Source organism: Athene cunicularia, assembly GCF_003259725.1.
Source record: "Athene cunicularia isolate RWA chromosome Z unlocalized genomic scaffold, athCun1 chrZ_part4, whole genome shotgun sequence".
Taxonomy (NCBI): domain Eukaryota; kingdom Metazoa; phylum Chordata; class Aves; order Strigiformes; family Strigidae; genus Athene; species Athene cunicularia.
In genome coordinates, this window is record NW_020799145.1 from 3,621,508 (window position 1) to 3,641,619 (window position 20,112).

The window sequence follows — 20,112 nt, forward strand, 5'->3', positions numbered from 1 at the left end:
CACTCCAAACTCAAAACATTTACATTCAATTTATTCTTTGGTCAAACCTGTATTCCACATTTGTGTATGTCCTTCTACCACATGCTTTTCTGTATGATTTCTAAATGAGGAAACATGCTTTGAATTTGAGTAACTCAAATTGTTGTGAAATGAAATACAGTAGTATAAAGTGAGATCTATTAACAAAGCATATTCTTGATCTATAGGAAGCAACCATTCAGGCTCATTTTTGAGCTGTGTTCCTGTACTAGAAAAAACAAAAATGGAAGATGAGGACACGAGAGATTCCAGTCATCCTCTCTTTACATTTGAAGATTCTGTGGTCCACATGCCTGCTTCTGATAGCTGTAGAAAAGCAGAGAGCTTGAAATCTAAGAATCGGTTAATTTCATCCATACCATACTGCAAGTCAGGGGGAAAAACTTCTGAAAGAGAAAACCCAGATAAAGAGGAAAATGTCTCAGTAGAGGATGATGTCAGCAACCTGGAAAGCTGTGTAAGTAGCATGGAACATGGAGAAGTGCATGTTGCAAAAAAAGATGAAGAAGATCGCATTGAAACATCCAGTATATGTGAAGCTAATTATGTCATTATAGTAGTATAGTCCTGATTTAATGAAATGTGAATGAACATGTTTCTAATGACACCTGATATCCATATTAAAGAACTTAAGAATATGCATGATTTTAATCAGATGCTAGTTTGAACATGTTTTGAAGTGTTCAGGCAAGAGTGGGAATTTGGATCTGAAAGCAGAATGTGTCTGGATCTTACTTGTTGACATATTTTCCCTCTAATTTTAGACATCTAGTAATTTCACTTTACATCTGTGAATCTGAACTGTCAGCAACTATTCTCAAGCTATTTCTATGTTTGCTGCCTGCTAATAAGAGCAAGGCTATCAGCTTTAATTATTGATGTTTACATGGAATTGAAATTATTAGAGATGGGTGTTGTGTTTGGTATGATGTATTTGTGTTTATAAAAAATGGCTGTTTTGACTGAGTCTTAAGGAGAGTTAACAGTATGCTGGTAAATGTCAGCAGAATGGGTTGATTCTGGGAGACTTACTGATAAAGGAGAGAACATATCAGTGTGGAAGCACATGGTAATTTATTTTAGGACTGATGCCTTTCTCAAATGACAGAGTGGATGAAGCAAAGCTGAGGAGCATATCTTCATTGTGTTAGGTGGGAACAAAGTTTACTTTCATTCTGTTACATTATCTCACATAGTTTATGAAATCTTACAGACTTTCTTGCTTTAGTTGAAACTATGCAAAGTATTGAAGTTGGAGAAAGAGAATCTTCAAGACATGGGTATAGCAGGATCATACAGGCTATGATTTTCAGGGTTTGAAATTCACTGTTCTTGGATTTTGGAAATGGCCTAAAATGTGTAAAGGAAACACCTGAAGGAAAAGATCACTCTAATAAAAGGAATATATTTTATAATTTTTAAATAGCAGGTTTAATAATGTTTTCTCATTGGAGCACCTCTACAAACTTAAAGTATTTTTTTTGCTCTTGCTGTGCAGCTGTGAAGGGTGAGCAGCTTTGACTTCAGGAAGCATAATGAAAAATTAAGCCATGGGGTGGTAGTCACAGTAGCTTTCTGAGTTGTGAGTTCAATCTCAGTTTGGCAGAGAGAGAGCAGGAAATGCACTGCCAGATTGACAGATTTAGTGGGAAATATATTTTAGAAGCCAAAGTAAAATCATGCAGACCCTTCCACAGACATGAAATGTGCACTAATGATTTTTTTTGCAATGTTGTGTTTTAAAAGTCTTGGCTCCAGCCCTTCCACTGTAATAATAAGGAGCATTATAAACAACTCAGTGTTTTAATCATCATGTATTAGAGGTTATATTTATCTCTTTCTGTTCCTTTCAGACATATATATGAGGTTTCAGATATTCTGCAGTATAATTGTATACTCTTTCTTTCTCTTATAAGTGAAAAAGCATTATACAGAGGCAATTAAAAAGGCTCATCTTCTTTCTTTTTTTATTTAGTTGGTAACTTTTTCTAGATCATAAATGTGTCCTGTGCTTTAACCACATCTTTCCTATTTTTTTTTCCACAGTAAATACAATGTTGTTTCATAATTTACTTCCCATTTTACAGTAGTAATTTTAAACCTTCAAATCAGTCAAGGAGCATGTGTGTAACCTGCTAGGTTAGATTCAGGGCCTTGTGGAGTAGAATGCTGTGGTCTGTAGAAATCATGTGAGCCTCTGTCCTTCCCACCTTTCTGCCAGTGTGCTTGCCTTTCCTCTGCTCCTGAAACTCAAGATACCATCAGCAGCTGGTTTACTTCGTGATTCCCCTACTCACACTCAAACCTGGAGTTGTGAAAGCTACACTTCTAGAATTTGTGGCATTGGCTTTAATTCTTGAAGTATAACTTTGAGCTGAATGTACATAAGGGTGCTTGAGAGAGGAAGGAATTTCCTCATATCCCAAATCAACATGTTAACTGCATATCAGGACTCTTCTTTTCTCAACTCCAGATCTTTTTTTTACTTTCTCAGGAATTCTGCCCTCTTTCAGTCAGTGGGTTTCTACCTCATTTTCTACATTTCTACCTCATCTCCTACATTTTCTGCAGTTAGTGGCTGTATTGTACTTCTAGTTCTATAGAAGTATTTGGGCTGTTCTTCCTCTCAAACCTCATCTGATCAAACCAGGATTTATGCTCTGTAATTTGGGAAGGGCAGCAGTAACTTATACCCCAAACCATTTGTGTTTGACAAGGATTGCTCCTTTTTTAATTAAAGTATGTATTCTGAATTAGAGACAAACGCTTAATCAGTACACTAAAGGTGCTTCAAGTACTCTGGTAATATTTACAGAATTGGCATCAGTGCTTCTTTACAGAAGAATGTTTTTGTTCATCAAAATTAACTTTGTGGAATTACATACTAAATTAGTTATGCTTTTTTTTCTTTTCAGTCAGTGCAAGTTGAAAGAAAGAAAATATCTAAGGGTTATCATCATCCACTCAAAAAATCCCCAGCTAGATCTCCAATGACTTTGGTTAAACAGCGAGCAACTAATAATGAAGGTGGGTCTATTATTTAATATATTTTTCTGATCTTGTTCTGTCTTTATGAGACCATATATATAGTATTTGCAAAGCAAAAATGAAATAATTTCTTTGTGGATAGGAAATGTAAATAGCGAGGCCTCTGAATCCTCAGCTACTTTTTGCCTTTTTTCATTCAGATTTTTCTAAAAACATTGGAGACGTCTTTGCAAAAAGCTCGGAACAATATGATGTAATTTAAAACAAGTATATTCACCAATCAGATATACCTTATTCAAATTCACATCAGTTGTGTTTAAGATCAAGTTTTAATTGTGTAAACGTAGATAAAAGTGCTATAAGAATCCTCTGAATACGAATCTTAAATGTAAGCAGTAGTTCCCTACACTGTTTTAAAGGTGCTTTTTACTTGTTGGCTGTTTTTTGATAGACATTGGACATTTGGGAGTTAGTTTAAGATACTATAGTTCTCATTCAAGAAAAAGGCTACAAGCTTCTGAGTATCATCAAAAACTTGTCAGAGTCTTTACATATGTCTTACTTTCCAAACTTTTGCTTAGTTTCATATGGGAAGAATGAATATCTCTTTTCCCATAGTTTTGGTAAACCAGCTTTACTCTCTGGATTTAAAATAGTAATTTAAAAACTGATTTTGATGCATATGTCATCTATGTGTTTCATATCTCTGTATATGCTTCTGTAGCTAAGTAGTGTGCAGGTTTGCAATTAGTGTGCAAGGTGTTAAAAATACATACTGTACAAACATAAAAAGATATGGAAAAAATAGTTCTGTTTTTAGACATACAACCTTTATGTTTAGACAAACAACCTTTGTTTACTAGAATGTAGCAAAAGATTTCCTCTCTGTCTCCTCAACTGAACAATTCTTGAGAAATTTTCTTAGAGCATTTTCATCTAACTTTTAACTGGCACAAAGCAACTGGAATCAGGGTGAATGGCTTTCCTGGGAATGTGTAAGTCTGGGCTTCTGATTTGACTTTTAGGTGTTTTAAGTAATTTTTAAAAATTTTATTTTAATGCAAAGTAGTGACCACAAAATTCCATTGTTTAACTTAATTGCATAAACAAGAAGCTTAATGTTAGGCAATCATTCTGAATATGCTTGTCCAGATCTTCACTATAGACTGAAGATGTGCATGTTATTGCATACTATATGGTACCTTAAGACACTTCAAGCAAAGTAGAAACTAAGAAAAAGAAGCAGGTCCATAAATAATGATGATAAATGACAGTGCTATATAGAACAGAGTTCTGTACAAAATAAATAAATAAATTATTCTGCAGCTATGAATTTAATGCTCTATAACTAGGTATCACAATACTCAGAACTTCTCAGATGCTCTTTTTTGAGTTTACTTGAGTGTTTTAACTATAGAGAGCCACCATCTTGGGCAGATACAGGCTACAAAAGCTAGGAAATTTGCCCAAGATAGGGATTTGCTTCTCTGAAATAACTAGAAAAAGTACATCTGCTTTACCCAGCAATCACACATACAGCCAGCCAAAGCTGATGAATAAAGCTACTTTACTCTATCTTACCTGCCTTGTGAAGCTTATCGAACTGTGCATCAAAACTATCCATCAAAAAGGAAAACAAATATATTCTTTTTTCCTGTTGCCTTAGCATTTTGGTACCGTAATGTGCAGATTTTTCAGGTGCTGTTCTCCAGAATCTCTTCAGTAAGCAGAACTGGAGTTTCATCCTCACACTCCCTTAGACACTTTGTCACTCTGTAGTGCAGGATGGAGCTGATGTGTCTGTCGTTACAGGTCTGATTCCAACATTGCTGTATGCTTTACTGTTTACGTGCACTTTGTACATGCATTTTGCTTGGAACTCTTATTTTATACTTTAAGTGATAGGTCTTGCTGGGCTTCCTGATCTTTTTTTTTTTTCCCCCCTCAATTATTACCTCTAGTCAACAGTAGCTGTTTCTTAGAGCTACAGATAAAATTTCTTGACTTCAGAGAGAGACAGCATGCCTGTTAATTGATTATTCTTCTTGTAACTAAGGAATATTATTCTTTTAGTTAGCATAAGCTTAGGTATTGTTGATCTGGGTGGTGTTAACTGGTCCCTCATCAGTACATCTCCCTCCTTATTCCAGGCCCGAAGTCATTGATTTATGTCTTCCATCTCACTAGTTTGGGAAAACTGTACACTCTCTTTCTTTTTTATCAGAGCTGCAGTTTTTCCAGGCACGATACTGCAATTAGCTGTTAAGCATCTTTCTGAAAATTAGAGACAGCTTAGGCCTATGATCTGTATCATGCATGGATATGTTTCGATACCTTGAGGGCTAGACAGAGCATATTTCAGAAAGTGTTATGGTAATCTACATAAAAAGGATGATACTAATATTAAGATTTATCTAGTAAAGTAATTAAAGACTTAAATACGTGGTAGGTTGCAGTGAAATTGCTCCTTTTTAATTAGAGATTTATATTCCTTTTGCCTGCTTATGCTTTTTCAACATTATAGTTAAATAGGAATTTTACACTATGTTTTAAGCATGGAGTGTGTATGATATAATCGGGCTAGATAATGATGTGATGGCACTGGTTTGCTAATCTCAAGGATTCTGCTTGTTGTTTGCTGTTTTATCCAGTAGTTTATCAGCTTTGTGTTGTCTTAATCTTATGTGAAGGAACAGCATCCCAGCAAGCATATACATTGCAGTCTTTCCTCTTTGCATGATGATTGCCATTCTGGTAGGTAATGGTGTAGTTTTGTTAGGAAAAAAACCCATTGTCTTAGAATAATTTCAAGTAGCTGTTAAGCACCTGTCTTCTTACTGAATGAAGGAAGTATCTAAGAGTTTTATTGGACATGGCAGTTATGTGCTATCTGGAACTGGAATTTGATATTGTTTTCATCTGTGTTTATCTAATTTACCAGCATGCTTTTGTGAGAACACCAGAATAGAAATTATAGATTTGAGGTGAGCGTAATGTTTACATCTGAGACAGAGATTGAAGAATTGTTGAGGGAGACTGGCAAACTGAAGCCTCATTAAGCTTTCCTGGCACATGCTTGGCATGCAAGTTAAAGATCTCTGGTTAGATGAATGCCAATCAGAAGAGAATTTTCTGATTGTGCTCAAGAATATTTCTTGACAGATATCAGGGGAGTAATCAGTAACAATGTACTAATGACTGTGTTCCTCTTTATGAAGGTGCTTCATTCATATTCTGGAGTTACCAGGAGTGTAATTCATCATGCATACTTAGTTCTTGTTTTCTGTTGTTTTTTTTTTCTGTTGTTTTTTGAACAAAAATGATGCAGTAATGGCTATAGTACTATAGTCACTTGGTACTGTAATTTTTGAGTTGATCTGTTCCTTTAAAAAGAGGACTTGTGTATTCATACATTAATTAATCTTTACATTTTAATTTATCTGGGTCCAGTAAAATAATAAATGTAAACAAAATGAAGAAGGAAGATGATAATATGGGCTAGTGGTGTTATGAAAAATGAAGAAATTTGGGCTCTATGGTTCATCTGCAAATCATGTCACTTTCCACAAGGCAGTAATTTCTAATACAGATAATTTATAGTCAAATTAATATATTTGAAGTCCTTCAGATACTAGAGTTCTGTTAGGAAGTTTCTGTGAATAGAAGTGATCAGAGGCTGTTAATATGAAGGCAACATTCTTTGACACTGTCAGCCATTTCAAAATCATAATTTTGCAAATAGAATATTATCGTATTTGACAGCATGCTTAATTTTAGCAGAGACTTTCTGGATCTGCTGTTAATACAGAGTCCTTTGGCAGAATTTTTTTTTCTTTTTTTTGTACAGGGTTGTTTGGACACTGAGTTTTTGTTTTCTTTTTATCAGTGATATGCTTCTTTATATGGATGTTTCTTTGTGATCTGAACGTTTGTTCTACAGAAAAATGATTGGGTTAATTGTTTCTTTATGGTCTATTGGTGTTATATTTTTTTCAAGTCTCCCTGAAGCTTTTCCCTATGTATGTCTGACTTCTGAGTCTCCTTTATGATTGCTTTTGAGGAATTAATGCCTAAAGGACTGAGCAATGAGAAATACTGGGAACTGGGGAATCAATCCCAGAAATTATAGTCAGGCTGCCAGTTTAGAAAAATAATTGCAGCAGTACAGTTTGAGCTGTATGTCACAGTCAAAAAAATGATAATTTTAACATAATGAACCTTGGTCTTATGCTCAATGTGGTATATTGGCTTGTGGTAACATTATTCTTTTGTACTTATTGCAGTTATATTTCTGCTCACTTAAGCAATAAAAAAGCAAATTCAGCAGAAGGAGAAAGCATACTGACTTTGGATGCACACTGATTGGTCCCAGAGATTTCTTTCCAGCAATATTTGGGCACGCAACATTAGAAACTATTTTTAGATTCAAGTAGACTAAAATTCCCTATTGCACTAAATGATATAATAATAGTGTATAGATTGAATTCAGTATGGCTTTATTTGTACACAGTTTTTAGTGTTTTAAATATGATTCAAAAGTTCAAAGTCATTTTGCTTCTGTTACTTTGTAAGATAAGGAAACAGAGATAAAAATACTGTGAATAGAAAGAGTGGCTTGTACAAGAGTTTGAATAGTGAAAATTGCTACTTTTACATTTGTAGTTTTCCTTCTGCTATAACATAAAATAAGCTTCTTCGGTTTTTATGTTCATTGTCAGCATCCTGTGATATGACCTTGGTCTGATACTAGTAGTCAAGCCATATAAGACTTGTTCAGTAATGTCATAAATGGGTTGAGCATGCTGAAATAGAGGAAATTTACACTTGCAGATGCAATTATGATTCCTTTGCTTCAGATCTTCTAATGCTAGATTCTGTTTGAAGATTCTTACCTATTTCAGAAATAAATGTTAACTTTTTTCTGGTATTACTTAAGAAGTAGAGAAGAATTTGTTAACTAATTGATAGAGGCACGGGGTTTTTTTCCACATTAGTAGTATTATTTGCAGTATTGCTTTCACTCTCATGCTATATTGATCTGTTTTTTGAATGTTTTTTGTCTTTAAAAATACTTCGCTCTTGTGTGAGTGTGTTAATCAAGTGCAGAATTTGTATTTTTCATACTTGATCATCTAGCATTGGAAGAGACCTTCACAATCTACCACTTGTAACAGTATCACTATGCTAGAAAAATGTTTTTTTTCTCCTTTCCTCTGGTACTTACACTGTTTCTGATTTATTTAGATTCACTTTTCAAGATTTGATTACTATAATAAATAAAAATTTCTAGCATTTATGTATCATGTGATAACCTGAGACTCAAAAAAACTACAAAATTGAGGTAGAATCTTCTGTAGGTATTTAGGAAAGGAAGGTGTTGAAAGGTCAAGCCTTTCCTGAATGTTCAGTACTCTTGTCAACCTTGTGGGCTAGCAGCTGATCTTCAGAAGTGGCAAGAACATACAACTCTGATTATTTCCACTGTCAGCCCTTGTCCCTTGACATCTTTCAAAAGCAGTGCTTATCTGCCTTAGAGTGGATGCCTGCAAATGCCAGCATCTAAGAGCTGCCATTATTTTGATTCAAGAGGGAAATACAGACTGGTTCCTCTAACATTTATGCCTCATTTGCTGGACAGTATTATATGGAGTGAGCATTAAGACTCATTGTCCTCTAGATGAATGTTGCAACATTAATTGTGCAGCTTTCTTAGCTTTAAAATATATTTTACCTCTTAAAATAGTGGATAGAACTACAATCTTAGATATAGAGGCATGTATAATTTCTCATTATCGAGTGTGCCAGAATGGAAATGGATTTCATGCTGCATTAGTGCAGCCTCTCAGTAGCCTTCTCAAGGGTAGCTATGGAGTTGGTAGGCAAACTTCTTATGACATTTTTGAAGGAAGCAGATATCTCTGCCGTGAGGTTGTCTTCTGGAATTGAGCTTCTGTTTCTGTAATTACAGTCCAAAGAGAAATACATAAAATGTATGACTTGCATTTAACAAGTATTAGTTCCCTGAGTACAGAGGATTGCTTAATGAATTATCCTAGTTCCAAGATATCATGGGAGTAATTTTTTTTTTTCCAAAGCAGAAAAAATCTAGTCCATAGAGTTATCATTGCTTTTTTCAAAACCTGAAGCTGCTTTATGAAACATCAGTATTGGAAGTGATTTGATTTTAATGCCAGTGCTGTTTTACTAAATGCTTTTTCTTGGCTGAGAAGTGTGTAAACCTAAAAAATTGATCCTTGAGGGAGTTTGAATGCAACTGTTGTCTAGTGTATGGGGTGTTTATGGGATATTTGTTTTAATGATCTGCAGGAACTGTAGCCTGAAGCTATTAATTTATAATTCCAATTCAGGCATTGATTTGTCATGTGAATTTGGACTTGTGATTGAGTCTTTCTGATTTGCATCTTACATACTTAATTTATGAAGATAACTTCTTGAAGCCTTGCTTCAATTGAGAACTTCAGCACAATGTTAACTGTAAGCATTCAAGTAACCTGGTTCCCCAAAATTTCACTTCTGTTTTGCCCAGAGGCACTTATGCTGGAGTGGTATATTGACATAGGTTACTATTTTTTATCCCTAAAGTAGCATAAAATGAGAGTATGTTGATGAATCTGCTCTGTAATGTTTCTAAAACACTCTAACAGCATAGTACTTGGATATTTATTTGGCTGTATAGTACTTAGCAGTATGGTCAGTCAAGATAAATTTTAATTTCTAGTGCAAGGAAGATGTAACAAAGAATTCTGTCATATCTTAGTGACCCTTTTTATTAATAGGCAAGAAATGTCTGATGATTGGATGTTTTCTGTGTTTTTCCACTTCTATACAGATGCATATAGTGACAAGTAGGTTGGATGAGTTTTGTAGTGTTTTAGAAAACAGTAAATATTAGATTGTGTGCTAGCTTGGAACATTCTTAAAAGACAGAAAATTGAGAAGAAAAAGCCTACTATGCTAATATTTTTACAATGATAATATAATGCATGTTTGTTAACTCCAACAGGTAATTGACAACAGTGGGTACCATTCTAGAGCTGATTTTAGAGATAATCCCTTAAGTTTCCAGATGTTCATGAGATACTAATTTTAAGTAAAGATGAAGAATTAAATAAAATTGTCTTTTCTGTTTGGAACTGTCTGTATTTCATTGAATCATTTATGATAGAATAATTTTACATTGTTGACATCATATGTACCAAACGTTGGGATAAAGTTATACCTGATCAGACCTTCAGGTTTAAGTAATCCTTAATTATTCTAAATTGAAATACATACTCTACATTTGGCATTGGTTAGCTTAAATGAGCTTTACTAAGGTCTTGAAACTAAATGGCAAACCATGGTGATTCATTAGAAAATCATTAAGGATGTGTGTGGATGGCAATAGTGGTTCCTAAAATTTCCATTTTAATTTTAGTTGTTGATCAGATATCTAGCTGATGAAGTGACCGCAAACAATTTGGATTGCAAAGTAAAAGTTTGGTTCATTCAAAATTGTAAAAAATTTGTGGGGGAATGGAATGGAGAAAGCAGCTGGTAATGTTTTTTACGGTGCTCTGAATTAAAGCTTTTCAAGAGACCGGGTATCTGCCAGTCTTTCGCTTGCAGTCTGACAGCTCTGTTATTTTGCTGATAGGCTCTGCAGTAAATTCCATCAGATTTTCTTTTGTTTCTGTTTTGATTTTGATGAAATGCCTCTTTGAACTAAATTGTAAATACAGTGGCTATTCTTTAAACTTACACAGTGTAAAGACAGGTGAAATTTCTGGAATTGACTTAATGTACATACATATAAAATAGAAATCATATCACAAATATGCTATACATATTTTTGTTGGCAGTTCTTACAGATATAAGAATACCTTCCTTTCTGTGCCCTCATGTCCACATTTTAAATATAGTTGATTGGTGGATGACCTTTGAGCTTGGTTTTTGGACATGATAAGTATGTTATTTCTGGAGTCACTAGATAGTTCATGTTTTTTAGTATCAGTAAGAATTTGTTGCTTGTGCTTCAGGTTAGGTAGTCAGAATAAGTAGACCTCTTTGACAGTTTGAGCCTTAACTATTAGGGCTCAATTCTGTCTTCACAAAAAAATCGCTATTTAGGGAATTCAGCCGATGAAAGATTAATATTTATCCCTTACATTTATTTGGTACTTTTATGGTCCAGTGATTGAAGTAGAGAATGATTTTGTGGCAAGAATTAGTAAGCAAACTAAAAATGGTAGTTTTAAACAATGTCAGCACTATAGTCCTGTAAAACTATTTTTGTAATGTAAACTGATTCTTCACACCATGAGTCCTCAGAGCTTTCTCAAATTTAGTTTTAACAGCAACATAGCAATGTAAATTACGTACATTTTAGTTGCTTTGCCATTTGTTAGAGGAAAAATTTGGAGTCCAGTACAGTCTGACAAGGTCTATATAGGTATTTGACATATGGAAAATGCAGTGCATAATAGGAGATCTACTTACTTGAAGTCATTTCAAGTTAGGTATGTTTTTGTTTATCAGGGTGATACAGTGTGCACTCAAATCACAATATAAATACAATCTACATGTAGGGGAGTGTAGCAATTTTAATGTGTAATTCAGTCGTAATACAAATGTGAATTTCACTACTGGTGTCTAATAATATGCTCGCTGTCATAAAGCTGGATGTTTCCAGTCTCTGGGAAGGAATATGTGGGTTGCAGCTGGTTCAGGCCCATTACTATCTTTGTTAATTTTGTTTTGCCATGGGAGCGAACACTTTCATAATACTTTATTCTTAAGAGTAGCCTGAATCTTCACCCTGAAAAGGATCAGTATGAAACCAGATAGCTTTTGGTCATTCATTGTCCTTGGTGTACATGGTAGCCATCACTTGCATCAGGTCTATTTCAGTAGACCATAGTAAATGATCCCTGCGTGTATGGACATCATATATGATTTGAGGCTGCAACTTTAAGTCTAAGAACTTATTTTGATTCTGTGTACATTGCTTATGCGTTATGTTATTTTTTATAATGGTTTCTTTTTCTTATTCTAGCATGGTATGTGTTCATTCCTCCTCTTCTAACTTCTGCACTGCTACTGAGAAGTAAATACCCAGCAGCCCGTGAAGCCCTGCTTTTCTCTCCTTTCTTCAACTTGTTAGAACCTTTCAGTATTTCAAATTCATCCTAATATCAGTGCGATCAGTGCTTTGTTCTGCTGTCCATGAAAAATCCTGGTTATGGTTTTCTCATCTCTCCTTTTCAAAATTACTGGTGAGATTTTTCCAGCCTTTGCTAGTATTTACAATAATTGTATCTCCTCTTTTATATGGTAGTGGTCCTGTCTGCACTCAGTCTTATTACTCACTACCTGTTCTTAATCACAATGAAGGTTTTCTCCACTAGTTTCTTATTTGTGACTAACACCAAATCAGAAAGCAACTTTTTGCCAAAGTAATCATTACTTCTTTAATGACTACCACTCACCCTCAGGAATATCTTGCCAACTATGTGCCATTTAGCACACTCTGACCAGGTTATTTACATACTGCATGTGTGGAGGGCTTAATGAAAAAAACAAAATTTTCTTATCTGAGATTAGTTGAAGTTAACATGGGATTTCGATTTAGCAGAGTGATACAGCAATGCACTTAAATCACAGTGAAAGTACAAATTATGTTTAGCAGAGTGTAGCAATTGTAATGTACAGTTCAATCACAAGTACAAATTACATTTAGCAAGGTATAGCAATTGCAATACAGTTCTATCACAAAACGAGTGTGAATTTCATTACTGAAATCTAATGATATGCTCAAGAAAATTCAGAGAATCCCACTACCTAAATACATCTTTCGATTCTGTCAAATTGTCTTTGTAAAAATTTTTCAACTCAGAATATTTCTGACCTTTTAAAACATTTTGAGATCTGCTACAACTGATGTTACTCTTATTTGATATTTTACTTTTTTTAATAAAGCACCCTATTAGTTTCTTTTGTGAGCTAAACCTTATTTAATCCAGGAGCTTTTAGGCTTAGCCTCTAGAGTTCTGATTCAGTATGACTATCTTTGCATATAATTTTTATGAAAACTGAAGTATTAATTGATAATTCAGCAGTTAGACTCTGATCAAAAGTTTGTACATACTTTGCACTACTGTTACTGTACAGTATATACAAGAAATTTATTTTTTTGTACAGTATTAGAAATTAAAAAGTTTACATTTTCATATTTGGTATGAAATCTATGGGTTTCATTACTGAAAAAAAAGAAACACATATCTGAAGCTGGGTTTGCTGATATACTGCAGGAGCAGTAAAGTTTTGAAGTTGCAAGTCTTTTTCCCTGACTGACTTCTTTTTTTAATTATTATTATTTCCTCCAGGACATTTGAAACTATAGATAATGCCTCCCAGGGCTGAGATTATGCTCAACTACCTGAAAAATAACAGATGCTGCTATGCTCTTCATAGCAGAGGATGCTGCTGTACAAAGCCAGGAAACATCAGTGGAACATAACCCCAAGCAGCAAAATCATTGTTGAGATTGGCAAAAGCAAATTGTACTGTATTAGCATCCATGGCTTTTCACATCTGCTGGGTTAAATCAGCAAATACTGGCAACAGCCCATTCTGCAAATGGCCCAAATGTTTTCCATCTGAGAATTTGAGTTTAACTTAGTAAGCAAAACCCATTCAAAGCAGTAGTTTTGAGTGTTGGAGCAAGTTTGCCACAAACTATTAAACCCATAACATTTGTGAAAACATTTATTTCATTCACTCACCCACTTGGAAAGCAGCACAATAACTCTTTATAAGTACTTTGTTATAGAAGGAGTTTCCTTTGTACCAAAACAGAATGCAGGCTATAATTTTCTTTTTTGTCTACACAGTTTGTTTTAATGAATTATTTCACATTTCTTAAATATGTAAAGGAATACAGATGAATATAAATAATCACATTAATGAGAACTGGCTTATCCAAAATTACATTACAGAGATTAATTAATCCTATATAAATATTTGTTTCAGGTACAAATATGATAGCAGGAACTAATATGGAGTTTGGCATTACTAATCACCTTAGAGTATTAGTACCACTATGGCTGAATCATTATATGATACTGTAAAGTTTATACCAACTGTTTTGCATTTATTTAAGGTAATTAATTGGCTCATCAAGTGTTTCTCCTTTTCTTTTGGAGCAAAGAGCACTTGCTCTAGCCCCTTAGGAAACAAAATATTTAACCTCGTTATGAATTTTATCTGGTAAAGTAATATTATAACAAAGCATTATACTTTTGTATCCACTAAAAGGTATTTGAACTTGATTTAAATGTGTGCTCCAAATTTGAAGGTTGCTCTAAACTGTAATGCCTAACACTAGAAGAACTCAAGTCAGTCTTTTTACTTGTAAAGACAATTTAAGTACTAGTACTAAAGAATTGAATTCTGTATTCCTTGTGCCAGAGTCCTATAATCTCTGGCTGGGTTCTTTTAGATGTCTCACACAAGAAGTATTTAATATTTAATATCAAATTTACTGGAATATATTTGACATTACACAGGATTTTGCATTAGCAGAGTGATACAGCAATGTACTGACATCACAATACAAGCACAATATAGCTATCGTAATAAACAGTTGGATCATATTATGAATGTGATTCCCATCACTGGTCTGTGTATGCTCGCTGTCATGATGCTGGATGTCACAATTTGCTGGGAAGGAATACATGGATTGAAGTCAGCTCAATGTTTGTTGCTCTCTTCAAAGTTAATTTTGTTCAATGTTCAGGTTTTATACTCTATGTTGAATTGAGCCATACATGCAGTTCCCATATTCTAGTCTGGCTGGTTCAGGAAGACCATTTTCAATCTTCTGATTAACATGGACTCAGGGACAAACATTTACACAAGCAGCCAATCCACACAGCTAATGAAAAACCACCCTCTGTTCTTCTTTATGTTGAGATAAATTCAACTTCCTTTGTAAGAGCTATGGGCAGTCACTCCCTAGATTCTTCCTGAGATTCCAAAGCACAGAGCCCCTATACATGTACTCTGAGCCTTCTTCAGTTTCAGGGGTTTCTTGATCAGTCATGTGATGCATGGAAAATTAAATGTAAAGAGAAATAGTGCCCTGATTTAAATACAAAATATACCTCCATTATCAAGAAGATTTTCGGAATGAAGGAATGTCTGCTTAATAATAGGTCTTCTTCCACATATGGGATGCCCAAGATTTCTTATTCTGTCCTAGAACAGAGTAGGGAGGTCCTTTAAGTTGTTTAAAGGTCAGATGTTCTTGTTTTTTTTGTTTCTTTCTCTGGCATCAGGGAATTCTTGAAACTCTGAATGATAATTTCACATTTGTTTCCTTTGAATAGCACAACTTTGTCCATGTATCAAATCTTAGAAGGTCCCTATGGCTTTTATTCATTACACAAGGGTGAGGTGACGTTTAATTTACAGATACAGAGGTAGGGGATGTTTTGAAATAAGAGTTTATTTTATAATGTATACTTACAGTCTTGTTTTGAACTTTAGAAGGATGATAGGTTGTAGAAGTTCAATGATACTTAATTTTGTTTCCCAACTGTGATTGTTCTGCTTTAGCTATGAGTTTTTGGGGTCATGTCTATGTAGATGTTTCCAGTGGTGCAAGTACAAGTATTTTTCTTTTTTATACATCCTATAAACGACATTTTTATATGTTCTATTTTTTAAATATTCTTTAAAAAATTTAGTTTAATTGAGTTTTTACATGGTGCAAGTCATTGTGTAGACAGTCCTTTTTAATGTAAAAATGGTTTATTTTAGTGTAGATTATTTAATTTTTATTTCATATAATTTCTCAGCCATGACACTTTCAAATAATAAAGGCTCCATGTAATAACCAGAGCGTTCTCATTTTTGCAGTTAAAGAAACTTTATTTTTATAGTTACAAAATTTTAATACATCTTGAGAAATTGTGCTGGATGCTTCTCATAGTTTCACTTCGAACTAGGGAGTGAGCACATACATCTTTATATAGTCAACCTCTCAGCACGGTGTCTTATCTCTGAAGTCCTCCAGAGACAAATGGTCTTAGGAAGAAGAGTGAGCTTGACTGTAAGAAAGTGAATCAGATAATCTTTTCTGTTGCATTGTTAAGCAATTCTAAATTCTTATAAGAAGCACTTGTATTTCAGGTTAAGTCTAACATTTACAGTTTAACGCGGTATTGTGTGAGAAGGTGTTCTGGTAAAGAGATGATTATTTTTGTAGCTGAAGTGATGGCCTCAATTTTTGTTACAATATTTGTTGCTATGGGAATAATTACTATATCTAAAGTAAAGCGTTATGATTCATGTGGAGATTAAACAACAGGAATAGATCAATTGAAGGCTTTAAAGATGGTTCTTCGAGTATTTGTTAGTGTGTCTATGTGTTATGCATGAGAGTTTGCAATCTCTTGAACAGTGTTGTCAGCTGAACTGCAGATGTATATTGAATTTTGTTGTCATGGCTAACAGGTTCAACTCCTGTATTTTCTCTTATTCTCTTTGACAGCAAGATGTATCCTGTTAAGTTGATTTGACATTTCTTTACCAAAGAATATCAATAATGCATTATTCACTTTTGTCTTGATTAATTTGAAATGTAAGTTTCATCTGAAAAGCTGAAAAAAGCAAATGGCACAGAGTTCTCACCAAGGAATTCTGCTACACACCTGTACAGAGTCCTACTCCTATTCATGCACTTACTGGCAGTGAGCTCTGAGGAAGTGTCAGTGATTTGATCCAGGTTACAGCAGACATAGAAGTCCAGATAGGTTTCCTAGCTCCATGTGTTGTACAAAACAAATGCTCTTTAAAGGCATATATTGTGTTTCATATCACTGCAGTGTTTGACTTGAATCATTTGAATTGTCTGTCTTGGGCCATTGGTAGCTGCGTTTAGAGAGAGGCCAGTTTATCATGAAGCAGGTTTGCCTGAATAGTGGCACATACTGTAGTGTTGTTGGTTGGCAGCGTTGCATAAGTGGCTTTTCATCAAAAGTTGCTCTGCCAGAACTGAGACAATATTCTCAGGCTCTTTCAGAAAAATGCCAATATTTTTAGTGAAACATCATGTTCATAGTGCTTCATGAGACATTATGTACTTGTCACATAAAGCAGATGTGTAATTTTTGGTGGGCAGTGTCTGAATCTCTTTCACTGTGGGAACTGATGCTTCTACCATGTTTTTTGCGTGAGTACTGGGAAATGGCACTGATGGATAGTTGAAGTAGAAAGTATGCCTGCTTATGACAGTGGAGCTTCTGAGATTTTTCAGTCAATATGAACACCACAAGTTTTTCTCCATTCTTACTTTGAGAATCCTCATTTAAGATGGATTTTGAATTGGAGACAACTAGAGGTTGCTGTTGTTTTATGTGCCTTATACCATTGCATAGGTGCATACAGTTGCGTATACATATATACAGATGCTGGGCAGTTCTGTACTTCAAATAGATGTGTCTGGTCAAAAAACACTGAACTCACTTGAAGGGACCTGAATGTTTACCCAGAAACCACACATACCAGTGGGAGTCAGGAAAATAAATTTATTTTAGGCTAAGTCACTGTTTGATCTTCAGTTATGTAGTAAGTAATGAAAGGAGTCATTAAAGTGAGTAAGAGGAAGAGAGAAATAATGGATAAATAGAAAAAAAATATTTCTGTAAACCCCTCAAGTTTTCCAAGGTTTTTTTGGGACCTAAATAGTGGTTTGGAATTATCAAATGCACCAGTGAAGAAAGGCTACAAAATGTGCCAAGATGGCAGTGTTTGTTACATCAAATAGTTATATACTCTCTCAAACACTTGGAGAACTGTTTCTTATTTCCTTGCCTATTTTGGATAACTAAATTATCAGGTTTTTTCCATGATACATAACTCTGACTTTGTGGAAACCGGGAAGGTAACTCCACCTGGACTATCTGAGAGGCTGAACTGGAAATACTGGTGTACCTTGATAAAAACACACAAAGTGAAACTGCCCAAGTTTAACTGATGTAGAATATTTACATAGAAGATTGCATATTCTACCTAGTGACAAAGTTGTTGCAGGCAACATTGTTGTCATATTCTGTAATGGGCGTCATGTACTGTGTAACTTTTTAATACTGTTTTTTTCTGATATTTTATTCATTTGATGTGTGGATGAGTGAATGCTCAGGGTTGTCTAAGAAATTCTTGAACTGAAATTCACGAGACATGCTGTAGTGATAACAGAAGATTAGACAAATCTTAGATATATCCCTTAAGAACATCTATTCTGTCTATTCTTAATTTTGTATACCGTTAGAGTAACATTCTTTTAAGAAGTACTGGCTTAGCTAGTCTCCCTCTGAAAGGGTGGCTATTTTTCCTTTCCTGGCTATGCTTCTGGGCATGTTATGCTGGAGAAGAGTGAGAGACTGCAGGGTATAATATGCAGGAGGATCAAGTCAGAGAGCTTGGGTGCATGCAGAGAGAATAGGAGACTGCAGTAAGGAGCATTGAGAAGGCAGTTGTATGTCAAAGGAGATAGAATGCGTAGTTAGAGATATTAGAGATCGGAGGCAAATGAGGAGGGTTTGCTTCTAGTCAATAACTAGCTGGAAGTAGTTGCTCTAAATGGAGAAAATAAATTTATTTAAAAATATTACATTTTTTTGAGGTTGTGGAAGATGCAATCTGGTACATCTGCATATGACACTTTGGCTTAATTTGAAATGAGGTTTGAAAATAAATACAAAGCTCTTGAAAGCAACAAAATGTTGTAAGAGTGCTCCCAGCTTTATTCTTGGCTCGTGCATTCTTTTCACTTCCTCACTCTGGAAAGGATTTGTAAAGATCACACAAGAGGGAACTGAAATTGTGGAATTTGTATGTAATTAAGATATAAATATTGTTCTCATCAAAAGCAGAACCAATGTTGTCATGAACTCAGCAATGTGCTGTAGGCAGTGGAAAACCAGAGTACCATGTGAGAGAACTAGAATTATCGTTCTAGAATTGATTCCAGGACTAGAAATCCGATGATAGATTTTTATTTAGAGAGGAGCATAATAGGCTGAGTTTCAGGGTGAATACTTCAACCCACATGGGAGAATTATTGAGCAGTGATAAGGAGTGATGCAATGAAAGGACGTCAGTATCAAAGTGGATAATAGATATGGAAGATGTAAGTTACAAACCTTCACAACGAATTTTGTGTTCCTTTTTGTTTTCTTCATAAGGCACAATGAAGCCCTGAATTCTCTGTGAGGTCACAACTATAATAAAAATATTTAAAACGTTGGCAGTATAAGCTCCTGAAAGAAAATAATGGATTTGGAAAATAAATTAGCAAAAATGAAGCCACTTGTGAGACTGTTCTGTAAGGGAAAATTTAAATACATAGAAATGGAATTAGAGGCATAGATTTCAGAGCTATTTATTTTACAGTTCTAGAAAATTGCAAGCAATACAAAAAATATGATCAGACAGAATGTTTTTAACTAAAAGTTGTTAAGCTTTTAACTGGGAAAAAAAAAGTAATTTACAAAACTATAAAAGTGATGCTGAAATTTTGTATCTTCATCTCTTCCTTGTGTTCAGCTAGTTCTTCACTGGTATTCTTTTGCAGCTGTGTTATTCACCATAAAGCTCTGCTGTTAAATATTGTCTTGGTGACAGATTTTTTGCAGATGTTTTGTATTTGTCTTTCTACCTGGATTATTGGAAAATATTTATTTTTTATATTAGTTCTTTTGAGTAAATATAAAAAATGGAATAAAATTCATATGCAGGGTATAATAATTTATTTTTGCTACATTTGGCTTGCTTGTAAATGTATTTTAATCTATATTTTATTCAACACTGATAAAAGTGCTATCAACTTTATAGTGCTTTTGTAGCAATGCATGACAATCTATCATAGGAGGAGACCCATAAAGCCTCTACTGTTTCACAAAGTGGATGAAGGCAATCACATGCTGAAGGAATGTGATGATTTAGCTTAATGTACCTTATTAAACATTTCTCTGTTGTTTCTTCTTCTGAAACAAATATTTTTTCTTAAATGCATTATTA

General features: G+C 34.4%; 1 protein-coding gene across 4 annotated transcripts in view; it reads left to right on the top strand.

Annotated features, from left to right (window-relative positions):
• KDM4C (lysine demethylase 4C) overlaps positions 1-20,112 on the top strand; it is a 277,152-nt gene that overhangs the window by 151,145 nt on the left and 105,895 nt on the right. For all 4 annotated transcript variants that reach the window (XR_003400216.1, XM_026866802.1, XM_026866803.1 and 1 more), the window contains 2 exons: positions 207-568; positions 2,955-3,066. Coding sequence is in view for 3 of the 4 variants with exons in the window: in XM_026866802.1 (XP_026722603.1) it covers positions 207-568; positions 2,955-3,066 (474 nt within the window). In the remaining variant the exon portion in view is untranslated. The remainder of the gene's footprint in view (positions 1-206; positions 569-2,954; positions 3,067-20,112) is intronic.